The sequence below is a fragment of the Callospermophilus lateralis genome, chromosome 9 (genome assembly GCF_048772815.1).
Source record: "Callospermophilus lateralis isolate mCalLat2 chromosome 9, mCalLat2.hap1, whole genome shotgun sequence".
Taxonomy (NCBI): domain Eukaryota; kingdom Metazoa; phylum Chordata; class Mammalia; order Rodentia; family Sciuridae; genus Callospermophilus; species Callospermophilus lateralis.
Window position 1 is genome coordinate 813,777 of NC_135313.1, and position 21,797 is coordinate 835,573.

Genomic DNA, 21,797 nt, shown 5'->3' on the forward strand with positions numbered 1-21,797 from the left:
CACAGGGCGGGGCCGCTATCGGCCCTCCGCCCCCGGGGCCGCGCTTTAAATAGCCGGCGCGGCGCAGCTCGGCGGGGCGGGGCCGGGCGGGGCCATGCAAATTTGTGGCTCTTAAAGCGCCAGGCTCCGCGGGAAGGAGGGGCGCGCGGGGGTCCCTGCCAGTGGTCGCTGGTGCCGGCGCTGGGTAGGACTGGATCCGGAGGCCTAATTGGGGCCCTCGCACCCCTAGATCTCCCCCGGCCTGTGCACTGGCGAGGGAAAACTCGGCAGGCTCGCGTCCTGGGGCGGGGTGTCCTCTTCTGCGGTTCCCAGGCTCGCTCCATCCTGGGCGCGAAGGATGTGTCCGAGTGGGCAGAGCAATTCCGAGGCACACCTGTTTCCCGAAGGGCTGCCCCAGATGTTGGGCGGAGGGGCAGAACTCCGGGTGCCCTCCAGGGACTTTGTCCAGGTGACGCAGTCCTAGCCCTGATGGAGCTTCAGTCCTTGACGCTGGCTCCGGAGCCCCCTGGGGGAGCGGCCTGTCCTCAGCACCGGGCAAGCTCCTCCCAGAGTGTACTCGGGCTCTCGCTCCATGCCAGGACAGACCCTGGCCCTGGGAGTCGTCAAGGCATAAAACAGTTTCTGAAACGCATCACCACATCAGAGGAAATTCCTGGGTCCAGGTACTCACCAGAGTCCGGAGTGCTCGGCGCCAAAGAAGGAGAAGGGCACCGACAGCGGCCGCAGCCCCAGCCGCCGTCGTCCTGCTTTGGACAAGATGCCAAGGCAGACCCTAGGCAGAGCCGTCCTCCCTGGGAGACCAGTTACTCGGGACTTGGGGGCAGGAAGGGCAGGGCTCTCAGCAGCCTCCATGTGGAGTCCGTGTTCCGTGCCTGTGACTGTTGCAACCCTTCTCTCTGGGACCACTCACCTCAGGTAGTACTGGCCCTGTCACTCCCTCAGGGCCCAGTGTCGTCCACCTCAGCGTCCCTAAGCCCCATCAGAGGCTAGACTCCTGGGGCACGGTCTCCACTGTCCTCTCTGTGCTGGGTGATGTGTCCTGAGGGGTTCTCTGAGGTCCTGGCTTGGTGGCTATCCATGTCAGGCTGGCCCTGCGGGGCCGGTCCCACAGAGCACGCCTGCACCCAGCACCTGGGCCTGGCTTGCTGTGTTCATCCCCTGCTTGGTAGAGCATCCTGCTCTGCTGAGGGGCAAATTGAGGCCAGGGAGGTGATGGGCTGTGCCCTCCATTAGCAGTGGGAGGTTTGGCCCTGGCGCTAGGCTCCTGGCCTTGAGAACCCCCAGGACAGCACACCACCATGTGGTGCTTCTCCATATCTCCCTGTGAAGGCCAGGGGGTCCAGGGTGCAGTCCCTATGGACTGGCCTCAAGGGCAGAGCTGCCAGGAGACCAAGTCAAGAGGACATACTGTTCAGACTGTCTGTTCTATGAAAACCTGGCAGTCTCTGTGCCCCTGTCCCATAGGCTTGGGACCTCTGGGAAGTCCTGGTTTTCTTAGTTCTTGTTTTCCCAGGTAGAAGGGCAGCTCCAACCTGATGCAAGACCCCTTGAGCCCGAGGAGCATACACCTTGCTCCCTGAGCCCTCCTTCTACAGCACCCTCCTCTTCTGCCCTCCAAGCCCAGCCTAGGGCCTGCACCTTAGAGCAGGCTGCACAGGCTGCCCTGGCTGGCAGTCACCCTTCTGAGCACAGGCCTGAGGACACTGGTAAAGGCCCATTTCTAGTCAGGGTCTGGGCCTACCTGGGGATCCCTGGAGTAGGTTTGCCTCCGGGCCAGCACATGGCCAAGAGCAGTGGTATGAGTAAGTGCTCTAAGACTGTTCCTGAGGTGCAGGGGAGGGGTGGGCCTGGACAAGGGGAATCCCCTAGTAGCTCTCCAACCTCTGACCCCAGGTGGCCGTGACCACTGCTGCCCCAGCTTTGCTGACTATCCCCAGCCTCAGCCCTCTGCAGATTTTTAGTTGGGTCTGGGAGAGTGGGGGTTAACACAGGGTCATTAAAAGAAAAAGGCACACAACTCCACAGGCAGAAAAGAAAAAAAGTTTCAGGTGCTAAAAATATTATCAGGAAATACTTTCCAGCAGCGTGCTGTTTTAGGCCTCCCTCTGGTCTCAAGGACGCCTTTGTCTCTACAACAGAAAGCCCACATCTATCAAGACCAGGGTCATTCTATCAAGCTCATGTTCTGTGGCAGGAAACCTGAGCCCACCCCACAGGCCTGTGACACTTTAATTTCAGGCCAGAGTATGTGTGCAGTTTAGGTGGGGAGACCTGGAGTCCACCCTCAGGATGCCCCAGAATGCAGGGTCCACCCACCCGCATCTGGGGGCTGGGGGAGGGTCAGGCTAGGCTTGGACAGCTGTCCTACAGGGCAGGGTCTGGGTTGCAGTCCACCCCCAACTTTGCTCCCCTCCCAGAGGTGGCTGGTGGAGTACAAGTCCCCTGCCACAGCAGTGGGTCCCATCATGTGGGCATGACCCAAAGCCCCAACTCCCAGTCAACCTCCACCTATATCAGGAGGAGGCTAGGGAGGTCGAAGGGATGTGGGGTGGGCCCAGCTCCTGAGGAGTTACACCCTGGCCATCCACTTGGCCATTGCCCTATGGGGCTGGCCACTGAGGCAGAGAAGGGAGGGACAGCACAGCCAACCCAGACCCCCACCACATGCGCAGGGAACCTCACGCCCCAGCCCCCATGACGGGACCTTGCTATTGATCTTGGGGAAATGATCAGAAAGCGCTTGGCGTATGCTCCCTGAGGTGGTCACTGCTGCTTTATTTAGAGAAAAGAGGAGCTGAAGAGGCCCAGCAGGTGGGTTCAGGCACGGGGCCCTTGGCCTTGCTGAGGCTGTCTTCCTGAGTGCCTAGGTCGTCCCCTCTGTCCACGGCAGGGGGTTGGCCTATGGGGTCATGCCTGGGGGCCCAGGATGGGCCTAATGCGACATGTCCCCCTCCAGGCTCCACGAGGTGCCTTGGAATCTGTCCCTGCAGGGACAGTGCCAGTCTCTGCTTCCTGATGTCCAGGGCAGCCAAGAGAGGAAGGGCAGGTGGGGAACGCAGGGCCCTCTCCATTCGGAAGGCTCTGAAGCCTGTAGCCATGCTTCTGAGGCATCTTTAGAGACATGAAAGACCCCAATGGCGGTCACATGGAGATGGCCTCCTGAACAAGAGGCCTCACCTAAGGGCCCCTGTGGGTCTGGGGTCATGGGTGCTGGCTGTGGCAGGACGATTCCGTCCAGCAGGGACGTCATGTGGGATGGGGATCCCAGCAGAGTGTATCACCTGGGCCACTGACACTGTCTTGGGGCATGTGAACACATGTGGCAACGTGGCAGAACTCTTGCTGACTCACTTCTCAGAACACGTCCAGAGTTAGGCAACCCATGGTCCACTTGAAAACCATCAGTGTTTTAGGAGCCCAAGTAAGCCACACGCGGTTTCCAGCTGGCCTGTTTTCTGCCCCAGTCACGTCGCGGTGGAGCTCTGCCTGCCTCAGCCCGCGTGCTGGCCTGTCTTGGGATGGAGCTGAGGTCCTAGGCCGGGCACCATCTTGAGACACCTGGGAGGTGGGAGCCCCTAGGCCTGTGCACATGCGGGTCTCCCAGATCCCTCGGCAGAGGCAGCGAGCGTGGCCTGTGTCTGGGTTTTGTGTTCTAAGACAGGAGCTGGGTATCTGCCTACCTCTGGACCACTGCGTGTGGCCACTGAGTGTGTCCTGGTGTTCCGAAGCCCTGCACAGTGTGTCCAGGGATGAGTGCCCTAGGGTCCAGGCCCAAGAGCCACCTCCAGGTTCTCACACACACCACAGCTCGGGGGCAGAGCTGGTCTTGAACTTGAAGCTGGAACCTCTCAAGCCACTGATGAGCTCTTTGGGGTCTTGTCAGGGTCAGAGGCCCCCACGTTGGGTGAAGCGGGGGAAGTGGGCGTACCCCACCCCTGCATTCTGGGAGCAGGTTGGGTGGAGGCAGGTCAGTGCAGGTCCATCATGGTCTTCCTCCTCGTGTTCTGGGAACGGTGGAGGGCTGCCTTCTCCCCTGCCCACTGCCTGCACATCTCAGCCCCTCCTCCCTTGGCTTCCTCTCCAGAGAGGCACATCTTTGTCTTCCCTGCTGAGCAGAAGCGGTGAGCTGCAGCAGGTGCTGGGGAGCTCCGGGCCTGACCCACGTCCAGCCAATGGTCCTGTGGCCTTGATCTAGAGGTAGAGCTTCCTACCCCCAAGCCAGGTGCCTGAAGGGCTGCTACAGGAATGGCTAGCTCTGACACACTGACAGCTCAGTCCGTGCTCAGGCACCCACCAGAGTGTTTCCATGTGGAAAATCCTCTTTTCCTAAATACGTACCTTTGTGTTGAGTGAGTAGAAACAGTATCTCCTCTGCTGATTTAAATACTTGTTAAACTACAAAGATCTCAGATTCACAGGCACTTTGACTATCCCCCGTAAGCTGCCAGGACAGGGAGGGTCCCAAGTGGCCAGGGAGCAGACTGGTTGAATGACATGTGGTTTTCTTTTTGATGCTGAGAAGTGACCTGGAGCCCCCACACTGAAGCAGGTCCCTCTGTGCACATTTGCCAAGTACCGACTCCACTGGGAGCTTCTGCCATGAGCAGCACCAGGGGACAGGAGAGCAAGGCTGCAGGCTGGGCACACAAGGCTCCCTGAGCCAGGGCTGGGGCTGGCTGGCCTCCTGCCCCATCACCTCTCAGGTCCTCTGTGGGGGTGTGGCGTGGACACCGCCTGGCAGCCGAGAGGCACACCTGCTGGCCTCCATGGAGTTCACTGCTGCCTGCACCCAGCCACAGCTCGCAGAAGAGTCCTGTGCCTTCTCTGCCCAGAGCAGCCCTTGCTGAGGGTCTCTGGGGGCTCCCCCTCAGAGCCTGGGCAGACTTCCTAACAGCCACTGACACCAGGCAGAGCAGAGGGGCAGAATGAGGCCTCCCCCGTCCTGGCTCCAGCTGTCGGTCTGTGTGACTCAGACACTCGCTGACTCCTTGCTGATTTTAAGTGCCGTATGATCTTGCAGTGGACAGACAGGGCCTGCTACACACCTGGGCCAGGGCGGCTCTGTCAGCTTTCGGTTCTCCCTGCCTGGCGCCAGAGTCCTTGAGGGTATTCCAGGGGCCCAAGACAGGAGCAGCCCCGGGGCAGGCAGCCTGGTCCTTGTGCTGCATGGGGAATCACTGGACCGGCTTGTGCCCCAGAGATACTGGAAATGTACAGCTTACAGCACGAGAGAAGCCATTTGCAGAGGACAAGTCACACTGACCAACAGCAAGCTGAGTGGCAGGCCTAGCCCAGCAGCCTTGGCCTTCACGGCAGAGTCCCAGGGGACTGTCCCTGCAGTCACAGGCTGGGAAAGCAGGCAGCTTCAGAACAGCTTCCAACTTCACACTGCAATGCCCCTCGTGGCCAGTGAGTCACGGGGACTGGAATCTGAGTCACTTCCAGCCACCTGCCATGGGGACGGGCCTGCAGTTCCTGGACACGGAGGTTCCGTGGCCTCTGGACAGGGTGTGGTGCTGGCCTGGCAGGACTGCGGACTCTGGGCCCTGGTGGTGGAAATGCTTTCCACGCACTTCCCCATGTTTACAGAGCCGAGGGTGGGACCCAGCCTGTGGCTGAGGAAGTGGCCCCATGAGGGCCTGGCCACAGGGGTCTGGCCAGAGCAGTAGCCTGAAGTGTGAAGGGTGTACTGTGGGAAGGGGTGTCCAGCTTAGGCGGAGGCCTGGGTCCCAGAGGCAGGAGAACTTCCGCAGTCTGCAGGACTAGAAGTGCTTGCGGCCATAGGCCCCCGACACGAGAGCTCTGTGGCTGTCTGAGCCTTCTGTCTGCACTGTGCCACCCTCATGGGGCACACAGGCATCAGCCTCCCGGCAGTGGCCCTCAGCAGCCTGGGCCCTCAGCTCTGCTTGGAGCCTACTCTGGGTCTGTCAGGGCTGCAGAGCCCAGCCACCCAGTGGTCGGCGGCAGGGCTCACTGCCTGACCAGCAAGGCCTGGCTGAGGTGGGTGTGTTGTGGTCGCTGTACCTCCTGGTCCAGCTGCTCCCTCAGGGTGGCCACCTGCAGACAGGCAGGGACGCAGTCAGGTAGGGGCCCCAGGTGCAGGGCACAGAGAGTTCTGTGCGGCAGGGCTGGGCTGGGAGGCCACGGAGAGGAGGTGTGTGTGGGAGAGAAACGCCAGGGGAAAGAGGGCATTCTCACATGGCAGAGGGTCCCAGGGTCCTCCCTAAGGACACCCACTCCAGTGATGGACCCCCTTCTGTTCAGGCCTTGAAAATGCTTGGAATGATAGGGAAGGCGCTTTCTTATAAAGTGAGCAAATATGGCTGGTAGGCCCATCCACTTGGGGATGACCCTGGGCAGTCATTTGCTCTCTGGTTCTCAGTGTCCTTGTGGAAAGTGAGAGGTTGACCACATGGCCCTCGGCTCCTGGCAGCTCTGGGCTCTGCAGCAGGCACAGGAGGGTGTGCTGTGCCATGCGTGTGCGTGTACGAGAACCTGCCACACTCCCATCCACCAAGTACGGGTGCTCTGCTGTTCTTCCTGGTGACCCCGAAGGTCAGTGCAGGGCTGCCTCTGCCCAACCTGCATGGCAGGCCCAGTCCTGGCCCTGAACACAGGACCTGCCAGTCTGGGGTCACCTCTGGCAGAAACCATCCTCAACACCCCACTTTGTAGACAGGATGACAGAGGCCCAGAGAGGGTAGTGACCTTCCCTGGAACCCATAGTCCCCCTCTCAGTGAAGGGTGGGGTCAACCACAGCTCTGTCTCTTGAGAAGGTGGAAGGACAGAGCCGTGGAGTGGAAGCTTCACGTGGAGGCCAGGCGGTCACCCCTGCAGGGTGCTGCTACAAGATGCTTTCCTCCCATCCTTCCACTCTGGGCTGGGCCCCACCTGCTCATCCAGCAGCTTCACCTGTTGCCAGTGGGTCTCTTCCCGGGATTCCAGGGCCTCTGTGGCCAGGAGCTGGGCCCCATGCAGCCTCTCTGCCTCCGTAGCCGGCTCATGCAGCTGCAGTTCAGCCATCTGGGCCTGCAGTGAGGACACGGGGTGCTGCGTCTGCCTGCTGGAGGGCTGCCCAAATCCAGAGACAAGGCCTGATGGGGGGTCCCACCCTTCTGGGCATTCTGTTTGACGCTGGCCTGGGCTTGGCCTCAGTTTATGCCCACCCCTCTCCCCGCAAACTGTGCGTCCATCGCTGACCCCTTCTTCGGAGGGTGCTTGCTTACTGTGGAGCAAGAGAAGCAGCCCTCCAACTCCCACTGGGCCTTTGTTGGCCTCACTGTCCTGCGCAGGGTGCTGGCCCTGGCCCAGCAGACTTGGTGTAGCACACATTCAGCCCACAAGTCTGGGGTCCTGACCACTTGCTAGGCCTCAGTGGCAGCCCAGTTTCCTCTTGGCCAGGTTGCAGGTCCTAAGGGCATCCAAGGTTGAGGGGTGGGGAGGTGGGAGGGGAGGCGCAAGGCCCCAAGGTCCACATGGGTGTCAGGTCCTGGGCCTGGGCCCTGCCCGCTCTGTAAAGCCAGGCTTGGCTCACGGGAGCCCACACTGGTCGCAGCATTCCCAAGGGGACTTTTGATACCTCAGGAGAGCAGGGGACCTAGAAAGGACACTAGCGGGGCCCCTGGAGCCTTGGGTTCTGGCTCCAGCTCTGTCTGGCACCTCGGTATGATCCAGGTGGCCCCACTGTGGTCTGGGTTCTGACTCTGCCTCTGTCATGTGCAGCTTTCCCGCATGGGTGCATCCAGTGCATCCAGGCAAGAGACGGGCCCGGAGCCCACCCCAGGTTCACCCCAAGGCTGCAGTGCACAGGACCCCAATGATGCAGCTCACCTGCTGCTGCTGGTTCTGCCTTAGGGTCCAGTCTAGCTCCTGGTGCAGGCTGAGCAGGGACTGCCGCAGCCTCTGCTTCTCAGCCCCAGCCTCGCCACATCCCTCCCCCTCCTCAGTGTCTCCCACACTGTCTGCAGGGCAGGGCGCAGAGCTGCTGGCAGGGTGCAGTGGCCTCCTGGTGGGGATGTGAGGTCAGGCCACTTTCCCTTTGGGGAGCAGGAGGACACCTCTGGCCAGGGCACTGTTCCCCACCTCTGTCACCACTGACATCTATAGCCAGAGTAGCTTAAGAACAGGGCCCAGTCCCCATGCTGCTGAGTCCCTGTTGAGACCTCTGCTAAGGTGGCATCCTAGGACCTCTGCCCCAGTTCCTTCCCAGGACACCCCAGGCCTCCTGAGCTGGGTCCTCACAGACCCATGGCCTCTGTAGGCACTTGACCCGGAAGGCCACGCAGGTACACCCTGGAACTGGGGCACAAACCTCAGCATCCCCATCCCACGCTGCAGTCTCTTGGGCTGCAGCTGCCCCAGCAGAGGCCTCTTAGCCACCCACATGGGAGTGGGGCAGGAGGCATCTTCCATATGAAGGTGGGTGGGCCACTCTGCCCCGGTAATGGAAGCCGTGGGGTCTAGAAATTCTCTCACTGGTTGGGAGGGCAGCAGCAGAAGAGGGCCCTGGACACCCTCCTGGTACTGCTGCGAAGGAAGGGATCCCGTGATGTGGCTCCCCAAAGCCCTGACCGCTTGCTGGGCCAGGACAGGGCAGGAGTGGAGGGGACAGGTCCATTGCTCCTGCAGGACTGCCTGCTGGCCCACATGCCTGGCAGGGGTCCCAGGCCCTCCCTTCAGTGTGGGGCAGAGTTGGGGGTGGAGCTGGGGGTCTCTCAAGGACCCTGGGTTATGCGGGGTGGTCTGTCAGAGGGCAGTAGCTAAAGCTCTATACAAACAGCCCTCCTTTTCCCCAGGAAAACAGTCCTCCCTGATGGAAAAAGAAAGCTGTTTCTTTAAAAATCTAGTAACAGCCCTGGAAGTGCATGTTGTAAAGAGAAGAGAAAAATGAAGTCCAACACAAACACATGGCCACATCCGGGTTCCCCTCCTGAGACGCCAGTAAAGGTTTTATGGGTTTGTGGGCCCCTCTCAGCTGACCTCCTGGAACTCATTAGCTGTTCCTTTCCTCCCCCACCCCAGCCCTGGGGACCCGCAGCCGGCACAATGCCCACAGCTGGCTTTGCTGCCCCCAGGCACCGCCGTCGCCTGGCTGGACGTAGCTCCACCCTGACCCCACGGCACCCGAGGAGACTCCCCAGATCCACAGCCTGGGCTGGGCCCTCCCATCGGCAAGAGCGGCAGGATCCCGATGGGCCCTGCTGGCTGTGCCTCCTTTCATGGAAGGGCAGGTGGCCCTCTGTGTGGACAACCCTGACTGTCCTGGCCACGGGCCTCTGCCCCTTGGCGGGCTGTGTGGAGAAGGGCTTCCTCACTGTGACAGGGTCTGGTGTCCTGTCCCACAAGTGCTCCCCTCCCTCCCCACCCCATGCACTGCCTCCCCGCTAGCAGCCTGCTCTGGAGTCCCTGTTCTTCAGGCCCTGTCCATCCCACGCGGGCCTACACCCTGGCCCAGTGCGTTGGCCAGGTCAGCCTGGTGGACTGCATGACCCTCCTGTGCCTCAGCAGCACAAATGGTGGGGACCAGGACTGTCTAATCGGGCCTGTGTGATGGAGGTCAGCTGGGCGGTGACCAGCAACACCCCTGGTCCGCATGAGCTCTCCTGGTCTTGTTGTGCAGGCTGGCATGTCAGAGGGACCCAGAGGAGGGCAGTGGTCCCTCTCTGAGTGCCTAAGGGGTTGGGCCTGCAGCCAGGCTTATGAAGCACACCTGGGCTGGCTCTGCCTGGTCCCTGTGGCCCCTGAGGCAGGAGCCATTCCACCATCAACAGCCGAGGGGGTGGTGTGCTGGTCACAGGTTTGGGCAGAGCTGAGGCACAAGCCTAGGGCAGCTGCCATGACCCCTGGTGTCTCCCCAGAGAGCCAAGGCAGGGCCAGGGCGACACCCCCAGAGGGGCCACTCCCTGAGTTGGTGCCGTCCCCCTCAGCAGATGAGACACAGAAGCCGGCGGGACCAACACCCTTCACGGCGGCCCCGGCGGTCTCCGCGGACCTCCCAGTGCTTGCGGCACCCCGCACCTCGCCAGGGAACCCTCACCACGTGGGCACTAGGTACCTGCGCCCGGCGCGCGCGCAGCGCCGCGAGCTCCCCCTGCAGGCGGGCCCGCTCGGTGCGCAGCGCTGTGGTCTGCTCCCGCAGGGCGAGTCGCTCTGCACGCTGTGCCGCCTGCTCCCCGCGCTGCCGCCTCCGGAGCACCTGGGCCGGAAGAGGCTACTGACGCCAGGGACGGGGAAGGGGGAGTCCCAGGCTTCTAAGAGCTGGGCATTCTGTTTGACGCTGGCCTGGGCTTGGCCTCAGTTTATGCCCACCCCTCTCCCCGCAAACTGTGCGTCCATCGCTGACCCCTTCTTCGGAGGGTGCTTGCTTACTGTGGAGCAAGAGAAGCAGCCCTCCAACTCCCTCCAGACTCGGTTTCCCCACCTGTCACCTGGGCATCGGATGCCATCCGGGTCACCAGCCCAGGCTCCTCCCGGCTGCGAAGGACTGAGGAGGTGCGGCATGCAGTCTGGCCAGGGGTTTGCTGCCTCCTGGTGAGGGCCTACTCTCCCTGCTGGGCCTCACCTGTCGCAGGGGCTCCAGGGGTCCCTCCTGGCACCTGCTTCGCAGACCAGCCAGCTGCGCCTCCAGCAGCCTCCCCTTCTCTTCCAGGCCCTTCCTGCTTCCCCCCAAGGCCTGCTGCAGTGTGGCCACTTGCTCCTGGAGGGAGGGAGACACAGGGCCACCTGGAACATGGGGTGGGACACCCCAGGGAATGGGTGCAAGCGCATCTGCCCTGGGCCCCTGCAGGTCTGAATGCTGGAACGTAAACAGCAGGAGCAGAGTCAAGGACAGTGGCACCTGCTGAGTAGGTGGTTGGTGTGGCCAGGGAACCTTGAGGAAGCCTGGCCAGCTGGCCCTGTTGGCCCTGCATGGGCCAGAATCTGGGCTCCGCGTGGTCCCTGCTGTGCTCAGAAGACTCATCTGCAGTATCTCTCCCTGGTTCAGCCTGTTGTATCCCTGACCTAGCCTCCAAACAGCAGTGTTCCTGAGCCTGATGGAGCTTGTCTGGCTGAGCCTCTGCCCCCATCCCACCCCTGCTCTGCCTTCTTACCCTGAGGAGTGTTCTCCTGCCTCAGCTCTTGCCCTGCCAAGCCCACCTGCAGCCCCCATCCCTCTCTACCCCACAGGCAGCAGGGACGCAGCCGGCCCCAGGCAGCTGAGGAACCAGGATGGCCCATGACTCCTTCCTGCTTCCCCTGCACCCACTCCCAACCCCATGCTCCATTCCCAGCCCCTCTGCCTTCAACCTGCCCAAACCCTCATCATTCATGTGACCCTGTGATGGCCTCCGTGTCCACTGCCTCCAAGCCCACCTTCCACAGTGGCCCATGTGCATGGCCACGACACCTGCTTCTCCCCAGAGCCAAGTGCCAGCACCCGGGACTATTACTCCCACCCAGGGACCCTGGCAGGGAAGAGCCAGGCTGGGGCACAGGCTGTTTTCCAGTCTCCCATGGGCATGATACAGCCTCCCAGGTTCTTCTAGGGACCAAAGAAAGATGGGAGGACCTCTGGGGGGGGCTGGGTCTCTGGAGATGCCCCTGGCAGGCTGTTAAGAGGGCCTTGCTCACGAAGCTAGAGACAGTCTCAATACCAGCAGAGGAGACAGAGGTCTCCTTGAAGGTCCTTTACCAACATGAGGAAGCTAGGCCACCAACCCCCAGACCTGTCCTAGGGTCTTGTCAGTGGCCCAGGCAAGTGTCCCCAGGCTCCCTCCATGGGTGAGCCCCTGGCTTTGCCCTCTGTCCAGCTACAGAACAGGGCTGCTCCAGGGAGTCCTCACCTGGCACGGTGGGATGCCGTGGCCTCTGGGGGTCCAGGGAGTCCTGGTCACCCCTGACCTCTGCCTGTCTGCTTTCATCTTTGCCTGCTCTGCAGCAGCCGTCCTCTGGACTCACTGTGGCCAGCCCTAATATCCTGCCTGAAAACTTTCTTGGAAGATTTCCAACATCTATTCTTCCCTATAAACTGCAATCAGTGGGCCCCGTTCCCTCTAAATAAACCACAGCAAAAAGCCCAGACCAAGGCAGACCAGCAGCCAGCCTGCGGACAAGGGCAGGCCGGGACAGGAGAGGAGACCGTACGGCCGAGGGCGGGAAGCCACCCGGCCAGGCTTCCACCGTGTCCCTTTCAGTAACCCTGAGTTAAGGCAGAAGGAAAATCAAAAATCCTGGAACACTGGCAAAAGGGGAAAGAATTCATATTAAAAACCTACGGTCACACACCAACCGGTCACCCCACAAGAGGAGTCAGGAGGGTCCCCAGGAAAGAGGGCGGCAGAGAGGTGCTGGGTGAAGGCAGAGCCGGGGGGGCAGAGCGGCTCTGGAAGGACCAAGGAAGCAGGTGCCCGGTGGGGGGTCAGAGGAAGAGAGACCACCCAACCTGGGCAGGAGGAGCTGGTGCCAGGTGATGCAGGCATGCCTGAGCCCTTGTCCCCACAGGAGATAAGGTGGACCAGTGCCGGAAGGGGTGGCAGGGAGCCAAGATTCCTCAGGAGCAGGGCCGCAGTGCAGTCCAGCCCTGAGGGACTCAGTTCCTCTCCCGGGGACTGTCCAGGTGACTACAAAGGCAGACGTGGCCTTGGCACAGAGATATCTGTGGACGTGGACTCAGGCAGGCAGTGATGGACTCCACCTGTGGGCCAGTGTCCACAGCCAGGGCCTGGAAGGCAGGGCAGTGAGCAGGGCTGGCTCTAGGGGACGTGAAGGGCTGCTGGGGCTGGGTGTGGCGTGCTCGGGCACAGGGAGGGAGGAGAGCTGGCAGGAGTCAAGGAGCTGTGAGCCCTTGGAGTCATGGGCTGTGGTCTGGCTCCAGCCTGCAGGTAGTGCAGTGGTCTCCCCCCGGGGCCATAGGCAGGGTGTGTGTGGGCAGTGCTGGGCAGCTTCCAGGCATGCCCCTGATCAGAGGCCCGGCCAGCTGTGGGCAGCGGGTGCTGTTGTTCTGCTGGGTTCCCAGGGTAGCCCTGGGAACCGGGAAGGTCTCTCTCCAACAAGAGCCGTACTGTGTGCGCAGCACAGCCTGCCATTTAATTAGAAAAATATGTTTTTAATTAACTTTCTCTTGACAAAAACATTGGTTCATGTGAAAGGGGGTGGGGGCTGGTGAGTGGGAACCAGTCGTGAAAGTGAAAGAAGCTGTGTAAATGCAGAGCTTGCTCCAGAGGACGGCTGCCCAGGGTGTGGCAGAGCCAGGAGGGCACCAGGCCTGCTCTGCCAGAGTCCAGTAACCACGCGGCCTCAGGGGGTGCTGGGGCAGGGAGTCAACCCTCGGGCCCTCTGCCTGGGCCTCTTCAAACCACGGGGTCCCAGGTGACTCGTCGATGGGTCTGAGCTCCCTCTCTGAGGCCCACCACAATGCTCAGCAGGTCACAACCATTGGGAAAACCGCCTTCCGGCTGCAGACCAGGGCTTCAGGGGGTCCTGGGGGCACTGGAGCTAACTGCCCCCCAACAGTGAACATGGTACTTGCCAGAATCATAAAAGTGCCATCTACAAATGTGGTTAGCATATGTCATGAAAAAATGAGTGGATTCCACGTGGAGCAGAGAGCAAGTGCCCAGCGCAGGTTCTGTTCCAGCTGAGGAGACCCCAAGGCCAGCCCCAGGACCCTGGAGCCTGGCTCAGGAGGGTGAGGCTGGGGGCAGCAGGTGAGGGGCCAGGAGCATGGGAGAGGGAGGTGCTCCGCAGCTGAGCCCCTCACTCTGGCTGGGGTGGGGCTGCTCCATGTGGGCCACACTGCTCCCCACGCCTCAGCTCTTAGAACCCCTCTTTGCCTTTCCTCTGGGCCAACGTCAGGACAGGGGCAATTCTAGGCCCTGCAGGTCCGTCCCCAGTTCACCTGGCACTCAGCAGATCCTTCTTCCTTAAGGACACCCAAGGGACAAGCAGTACCCAGAGGGAGCACCCTGGAAAGGAGAGTCGTTGTCAGAACTGGCTCTGGGGTTCTCGGAGCCACGGGAGACCCCTGAGGGGAGCACGGGCAGCCACATAGAGACCAGCAATCAGGCCAGCGGGAGGACCGGCGAGGCCCTGGGTCTCTGAGGCCGAGAATCCCAGCACGAAGCCCGCGGTGGAGAGGCTTGTGAAGTGGAGGCACTGCAAACGCCAGGGCTCACCCAGACAGCAGAAGTCACAGGAAGAAAAGAACAGACCAACAGTTGGTGACATTTTTAAGTTTCAAAGAAAAATGGGCCTCTGGATCCCACTCTGAAAAGGGCACGGGAGAGGGAGGTCCAGAACCCACACCCCACGTCCCCTGGGCCCACTCAGTGGAGGCAGAGGGCAAATCCTGAGCCTGGTCCTGGGGGACAGCTCTGCCCACCAGTGTCCCCAGGCCTGAAGCCCAGCTGCCGGGCTGAGCTGGAGCCAGGGCCCTGCGGCAGGGCATGAGCCCTGGTGTGATGCTGAGGTCACATTGGGTCCCTGGGGCAGGTAAGGCTGCCGTCTGCTGCCAAGTTAGCCAGGGAGAGTGGAGCCTCTTCTCACAGCAGCCTCTGGGCTTATGAGGAACAGGGACAGTGGGTGTCGGTGTGCCGGGACTCAACCTGGGAGAGAGGCCCAGAAGCCCTCACCCCGGAGCCGAGTCCCAGGACCTCAAGGAACCAGACTTTGCCAACAGCCCGGATGGGTTTAGGGACCCTGCCCAGAGGTCAGCTGAGCCCAAGACTCAGCCCCTCAGCTTGCAGGAGGCCCTGCTGAGGGCACCTGGGCCAGGCCAGCTCCTGATGGTGGACCCAGGGAGAGCAGCTGCTCAGCGGCTGGGAGTGACTCCACGGAGTCTGGGCTGCAGTGGGCAGAGAGCCCTGGTCTGCAGCACCCTGGGGGTGGGGTTCGGAACTCTGCACGCAGAGGGGGGGCGGGCAGGGGGCACAGGGCCTCCCGAGGGATGGTCTGGAGGAAGTTCTCCTAGGAAAAACTGCCTTCCGCCCCAGGACACAGCCAGAGAGGGCGTGGGAAGGGTCCCTGGCCCAGCCAGGACCCCCGAGCATAGCAGCACAGCAGGTCACACTGACACTGAAAGACAGTGCTCTCAGCCTGTCAGACACCTGGACCCAGAGGTGACCAAGACAGAGAAGGAGGCCTGTGGGCCATCGCTGGAGGGAGAGGGAGAGGGAGGAGGGAGGAGGAGGGAGAGGGAGGAGGAGGGACAGGAGCAGCGAGCCAGCACAGGGACCTGTCAACCACAGAAGCCTGGGTGAGGAAACGCCCTGTGCCCATTCCCAGGAGAGGGAGGGACTCCACAGCGGATTAAGCGCAGAGCCAGACCATGAGTCCATGGGAGTGCAGAGGCTGCCATGGGCACAAGAAAGCCGGACACAGCCATTGCCTGCGGGAGGACAGTAAGGGGAAGCTAGCTCTGAGCAGCATGTCACAGAATGTACCACTAGAGTCTCTTAGAAATAGAAGAGGCGCTGGGGAAGAATCAGCAGGAAGACCCAGCACAGCCCTCCCAGCTTCGGCACATTCCAGAACAGGTTGAGTCTGCAGTGTTTCAATCGTATGTTGGAAAGATGGTTCGGAAGGTGCATTTCCAAAAGAAGCCTCGCATCCGCCGCGCCTGGAGCGCACCCAGATGAACAGCGTCGTGTAAGACAGACTCAGCCCCACTTCTCAGATCCCGGCTCCCAGGCACCTCCCCACTGCTGCCACGTACCATCCTGGACCCTTGGAGCCAACCATAGCAGGTGGCCTGCCGTGGTGGGACGTTTACCTGAATCCTACAACCCCTTCTGTGCCTGAGCAGCACGTCAAGAAAGGCTGTCCTGCAGCAGCCGGAACACGACCCAAGAGGAGCCCCGTGGCTGGCCAGGGTTCCCCAGGCCTGCCAGTGTGGCCAGAGGGAAGGGTGGCCCCTGACAGCTGTGTACCCTCTGTAGAGCAGGGGCTGGGACAGCTCCCGCAGCTCTTCCAGGGGTAGTCTGAGTGCCAGTGACTCTCTACTGCGCCTGTGCCCGTTCCCACGGGGACTCTGGTCCAGCCACTGACCTCTGGTCTGACACTCTAAGCTCTTACAGCCCCCTACCTCCCGCCCTGTCCCGCTGCCTGCCCTACCTGTAGCCGCCGCCTCTCCTGGCTGGCCGCCCGCAAGCTGGACAGGTGCTCACTCTCCAGCCTCTGGAGCGCCTCCTTCTGCAGGGCCCGTGCTGCCCGGGTGCTGCTCAGAGCACCTTCTGCCCGGTGCCGACCTGGGGGAAGCCAGATGGCAGGGGACTCCCAAGGCCTTCAGGCTGCAGGGGATTACCACTCCCAGGACTGTCCCCCCAGTTCACAGGCTGCAGACGAGGCTCGGTGGACCTGTGACTGGCTCCTCCAGAGAGTTCAGGGTCCTGGCCAGGGCCCTCATTTCCTCTCCTTCAGGCTCCAGAGTCCTCCCACGGCCATTGCCCCCCCCTGCCCCCACCAGCATTCCTGTGGCTGACTCTCCCGGAGCCCAGGCTGCCCTCCTGGCCGACACTTCAGGGGAGGCAGTAAGTGGGGACCCTTCTGAGGAGGCTAGAGGGGGCAGAGTCCAAGGGGGGACACATGTGTGGTTTTCTGGGAAGAGGGCCAGGTAGTGGGCACAGCCAGGGCCAAGACCCTGGGGTGGAGTCCCAGGAGAGGGGCCAGGCCTGACCTGCAGAGCCTCAGAGTCTCGGGACTGCTCCCGTGCTGGGGTGACCTCTGTGAGGGAGCGGGCGCTGGCCAGGCCCAGGGCTGGCTCGGGGGCCACCCGCCCCCTGGAGCTGCTCTCAGACTGCTCCCAGTGGGGGAGGGGAGGGAGGGAGCAGTGGGCAGCAGTCACCTTCCTCTGCCTCTGCCAGGGCCCTCTGCAGCTGCCCCAGGTGGCTCTGGGCTTGGGCAAGTTCGCTCTCCACCCTGTGCAGCCGGCTGCTCATGCTCTGCACCTGGACATGGGCCTCATCCTGGGCAGAGGAACTAAGGTCAGCAGGACAGCCTGGAGGGCAGAGGTGTCCACTAGCAGGCTGGGGTGTCAGGTGGGCAGCTGTAGTAGGGCAGGGCAGTGGACAGTGTGGGCTGTGGGCTGCAGGGAAGGTCAGGCCTGGTGGTTGGATGAGCTGCCCTGCTGGCCTGGGAGGGCCCTGAGTGGCCAGAGGGAGGGCTGGGCAGAGTAGGAGCTGGCAGGGGCTGGACACAGCCTGTGGTTCAGTGTGAAGGGAGCCAGGGCTGAGAGGAATGGGACCTGCCCCTGGTCTGGTGTCAGTGGGCAGTGGGCCTGAGGGAGCTGCTGGGGCCCGGCAGCCCTGGGACTGTCGTCGGTCTCTCCCACTTGTCAGCCACCAGGGTCCCGAGACCACCCTGCCACCTGGCAAGTTGGGAAGGGGCAGACTGCAGGCTCTGCTGGAGTCCCGGGGCCAGGAGCACAACTGGACATCCACTGCATAGGTGTCCTCAGGGGAGGGGTCCTGCCGTGCATGTCCCCGCCTCGGGGACAGTTCTTCAGGGATGGCATGGGATGGCGAATGCCTGTCCCCAGGGGACATCACAGTGGGCCAACTCCAGGGGCTTTGTGGCCCACCCTGAGGGACAGTGTGGCCATGTGAGGGTCAGGCTTGAGGGCAGTGGGGTCACAGAGGACAGTCTAGACACTCAGACCACGCCCAGTGGGCAGGGGAGGGAGCAGTGGGCAGCAGTCACCTTTCTCTGTCCCTGCCAGGGTCTCAGTGGGTCTGAGGACAGACACACAGATGGAGAGTCATCTGGGTGAGTTGCTGTGTTCCCTGATCCCAGGGCCCCAGGGGGTGTGCCCATGTGGGTGGGGAGGACCCAGCTGCCCCTCACCCGCTCCCGCTGGGCATCTTGAAGTTTCTGCATAAGGTCCTCCAGTGCGACCTGCACAGAGGCCACATCAATGACCTCTGAGTCGCAGTCTCCAGGTGCAGGTGGGTGCCACCGGGGTGGTGAATGGGCCCTGGTGGGGGAGCTGGCTCTGTACCACTCAGGTGGAGCCTGGGAGCTGTTGGAACCTGCGTCGGTGACAGTGGAGAGGGTGTGGGGAGGTTGGTGACAGAAACGTGGGCACTCCCCTTCTCCCTGAAGCTCCTGCTGTGGGCGCTGGGGTGGGGCAGATGTGGGCACAGGCCCCTAATTGCTGGGACTGGTCCAGCCCCCTCATGTGTGGGTTGTGTGAGGCCTAGGAAGGGGTGGGGTGCCCAGGTCACAGACAGAGCTGGACAGGAGGACACTGACCTTTCATGGGAGAACCAGGTCGTTCTGGGGAGGTGGAGGGGCTCCGACCCCGGAGCCCCAGGCCACGGCGAAGTGTGGAGCACAGCCCGTCCAGCTGGGCCTCTGCGTCCCGCCTGGCACCCTTGGCTTGGGCAAGCTCCTGCTCTAGGTCATGGGCCCGGCCATGGGCACTGTCCAGGCGGGCCTGAAGACTGTCAGCCAGGGAGCTGGCCTGCCGCAGCCTCCTGGTGACGCTGTGCACCTCGGCCCGCAGGGCCTGCTCAGTCTCCTGGCTCTCGCGCAGCTGTCCTTCCAGCTGCTGTGCCCAGGCCTTCCCTGAGGCCTGTGCCTCCGCCAGCTGCCTCTGCAGGCCCAGCACCTGCAGGAGGGACGTGGGGGGACCAGCCAGGAGACCCAGGCCTATCTGCCCCTGGGAGACCCTTCCCCAGGCCTCTGGGCCTCAACCCCCTCGCAGGTCACAGCTGGCAGGTGGGGTCACCTGAGCCAGGTGGCACCTTAAGACCACAGAGTGTCCCTCAGTTGAGAGTCCTGCTGGGGGCTCCCTCGGCCCCTGCTGCAGACCCCTTTAGGACCCACCCTGCTGGTCAGGGCAGAGCCCTGGGCCAGCATCTGCACACACAGGTGCCCTCTCCACATGCGTGTGTGAGTGAGGAGTGTGCAGGCTGCAGGGTGGGGAGGGACACAGACAGGCCTCTGAGTCTGAGGCGCAGGGTGGCAAGCAGGCCTGGTCTCATCCTGCTTCCTGGGTGGACACAATGACTCACAGATGGACTGAGGTCACCTGGTGGGTCATGTGGACTGTGGAAGGTCAGCCCCGGGTTCTTGGGGCCCAGGCTCAGTGCGACTGTGGGTGGCATGCACAGCTTTCTGAACCAGTGTGGTCAGTGACCCTGGGGCTCGGGAGCTCTTCCGGCTCTGGGAGGTGGCGAGCCCTGGCTGTGTGCAGCACCTGGTTCAGCACACAGAGCTGGCAGGTGGGCCTGGGGCAGGGTCTATGTGCAGGTGTGGGGTCGGGGGGGTGTGTGCATGGGCCCAGCCTGAGCTCAGCACCACCAGCTCCTGGGCATCCCTATGTCAAGCTCCCCTGCCTCCTCCTTCATCTGGGCCAAACACAGCTCCTGGGGAAGTCCAGGGAGGTGTCTGTAGTTGGGCCCTTCCTCAGATCCGTCTCCCCTGCCCCTGGCTGCACAGTCACCCAGCATGTGGGCTGTGGACAGGCCACAGGTGCAGGTGGGAGTCAGCCTAGAAGTGGGTCCTCTGGCCTCCTTCCCACCCCCATCTGGTGCCTCCTGCCTTTCGGCTAGGGCTCCTTCCTGGCCTCTCCTCAGATCTATCCAAGAAAAGCACAGGTCCTACCTCCTTCCGGATCTGCTGGAGGGTGGCCTCGGCCTCTGTCACCTGCCTCTGTAGCCCCAGTGCCTCTTGCCGGCTCTGCTGCTGACGCTGGGCATCCTGTGCACCCCGGGCCTGCAGCTCACTCACCTCTTGGCTCTTCCTCTGATTCTCACCTTCCAGCATTCTCACCTGGGAGGGTGGCAGCTCTGGGGCGGGGGCAGGAGCCCCACAGCCTCCCCTCCCTGCCTCTGCTCATGTGTCCTCCCTCATGGCAGCTGACCATATTTTGGGAGCCTCAACCTAAGTCCAGCTCTGGGAGGGGCCTTGGTGCCCCACGTGACCAGGTGCTGGGAACCGAGCTCAGCCACTCCACAGACACACACCTGGTAGTCCTCTCTGGGTGCAGAGCCACCAGTGGAGCTGGGCAAGGAGGGCTTGGAGGGGCGCTGACCGGAGAGCTCAGCGGCACGGAGGGGTCTGAGCTGGGCAGGCGTCACTAGAAGGTGGCTCTGGTCAGCGTGGCCCCTGGAAGAAGCTCCTCCCAGGAAGGCTGAGGGGAGCAGCCTGGGGGAGTGTGGGGACCCCTACCTGTCTGCGGCTCTCCTGCAGCTCCCGGCGGGTGTCCCCCCAGGCCTGCTCCAGCTCCTGCAGCCTGGCCCGCAGCACCCCGGCCTCCTGATGAGCAGCTGCCCAGGCCTTCTCCAGCCCCAGCACCTTCTGCTCCTGCTCCTCCTTGGACCGCTTAAAACTGAGCAAGCACCAGAGGCTGGCTGGACACCCCAGGCCTGACCTCCTCAGGGGGGCCCTGTGGCTGCCTGGCTGCCTCCCCAAGTAAGACCCGGTCCCTAGTGCAGACCCTGTCCCTAGTGCAGACCCTGTCCCTAGTGCAGACCCTGTCCCTAGTGCAGACCCTAGGCACTGCTCCAAGACCCAGCCTCATCCAGATCCGAGCACCTGCTAGCATGGGCCTGGTCCAGTGTCCACTGTCCACCTCTTCAGCCTCTCTGTAGCCTGCCCCTCACCTCTCTGGCCCTCACGACACCACTAGAGACCTCAGGTCTTGTGCCAACCTGCTGTGCCTCAGGGGGCCTTCCTGCAGCCCGGCCAGGCCCCAGTCTCCCACAGGCCAGGCTGGCCTGTCTAAGGGGCTGCGAGGCAACTCCTTGAAGGCAGGGACCATGTCCACCCCCCTTCCCTGCTGCTTGGGCTGGCCCTGGCCGGCCTCTCAGACGGGGTAGGGGTTGGTGCCTCTCCCCTCTGTCTGGCCCAGACCCCTCACTGCAGCCTGGGCTGAGCCACACCTGGCCTCCTCCTGCGCGGCCCTGCAGACGGCGGCCCGCAGCTCAGCGTTGGAGCCCTGCAGCACACTCTTCTCGAGGGCCTCGTCACGCAGCGCCCGGCAGGCCTCCAGGACCTCCCTGTGCAGACCCTCTCGGCTCTTCTCCCAGCCCCGTCGCTCCTGGCGCAGGCTGACCAGCTCCTCCTGGGCCACCTTCAGCTGTGCCCGCAGCCTCTCAGCCTGGTGGAAGCATGTGGTTCTGGTGGCTGGTCAGGGGCCCTGCTCCAGGACAGCCGCGGGCCACACAGGTGAAACTGGTCTGGCAGGTGCTGGTGTCTGCGCAGCCTGGGAGCCTAGACACCAGCCCCGCCCTCCACGGGGCAGGACCTTCCTACCACTGCTGAGGCCAGGGGCAGCTTAGGAGGGCAGTCCCTCAGCCCAGTCCCCATCCTGGCCTGTCCCTGTCCTGGACTCCAGGACACTGACCACTGCTGGTCAGGGCCTGCCTGGGCGTAGTCTGCTCACACATCTGCACTGTCCTCACCAATATTCAGCTGCTGCTGCCCGGTGGCCCTTCCTACTTGCTGCCCCTGCACCCACTCCTCCCCTGCAATGAGTGTCAGCGAGGGCCACTCCTGCCCTGCAGTGGGCAGCTGGGTCAGCAACCCAGTGGCTCAGCACTGGCCACTGCATGGTTATGGGCATGCCTCCCGACTCCGGCCTCCTTGCTCTGCCTCCTCCATCCACGGGAGGCAGTGGGGAGGGAGAAGGGTGCCTGGGCCCTCAGAATTTTCTGGCAGTTGGGAAGCCACTGGTGCTGGGCTGCCCAGCTGCTGGGACTGGAAGCTGTCCCCATTATAGGAGCCCTGCTCAAAGCTCAGCCCACAGGAGCATGGTCTCAGGCCTGGGAGCAGGGGGCACAGAAAGAAGGCCACTGTGGGTGGGCTCTGGGGCCAA

At 62.7% G+C, this 21,797-nt stretch overlaps 1 protein-coding gene across 1 annotated transcript in view; it reads right to left on the reverse strand.

Moving 5' to 3' along the window:
• Nucleotides 1–5,970: 5,970 nt before the first annotated feature.
• The window catches only part of Crocc2 (ciliary rootlet coiled-coil, rootletin family member 2), a 55,252-nt gene continuing 39,425 nt past the window's right edge, over nucleotides 5,971–21,797 (reverse strand). The window contains 11 exon segments of the mRNA XM_076866345.2: nucleotides 5,971–6,057; nucleotides 7,832–7,962; nucleotides 10,019–10,214; nucleotides 10,623–10,697; nucleotides 16,091–16,224; nucleotides 16,821–16,941; nucleotides 17,819–17,993; nucleotides 18,223–18,584; nucleotides 19,583–19,750; nucleotides 20,150–20,309; nucleotides 20,863–21,080. Coding sequence (XP_076722460.2) covers nucleotides 5,971–6,057; nucleotides 7,832–7,962; nucleotides 10,019–10,214; nucleotides 10,623–10,697; nucleotides 16,091–16,224; nucleotides 16,821–16,941; nucleotides 17,819–17,993; nucleotides 18,223–18,584; nucleotides 19,583–19,750; nucleotides 20,150–20,309; nucleotides 20,863–21,080 — 1,827 coding nt within the window.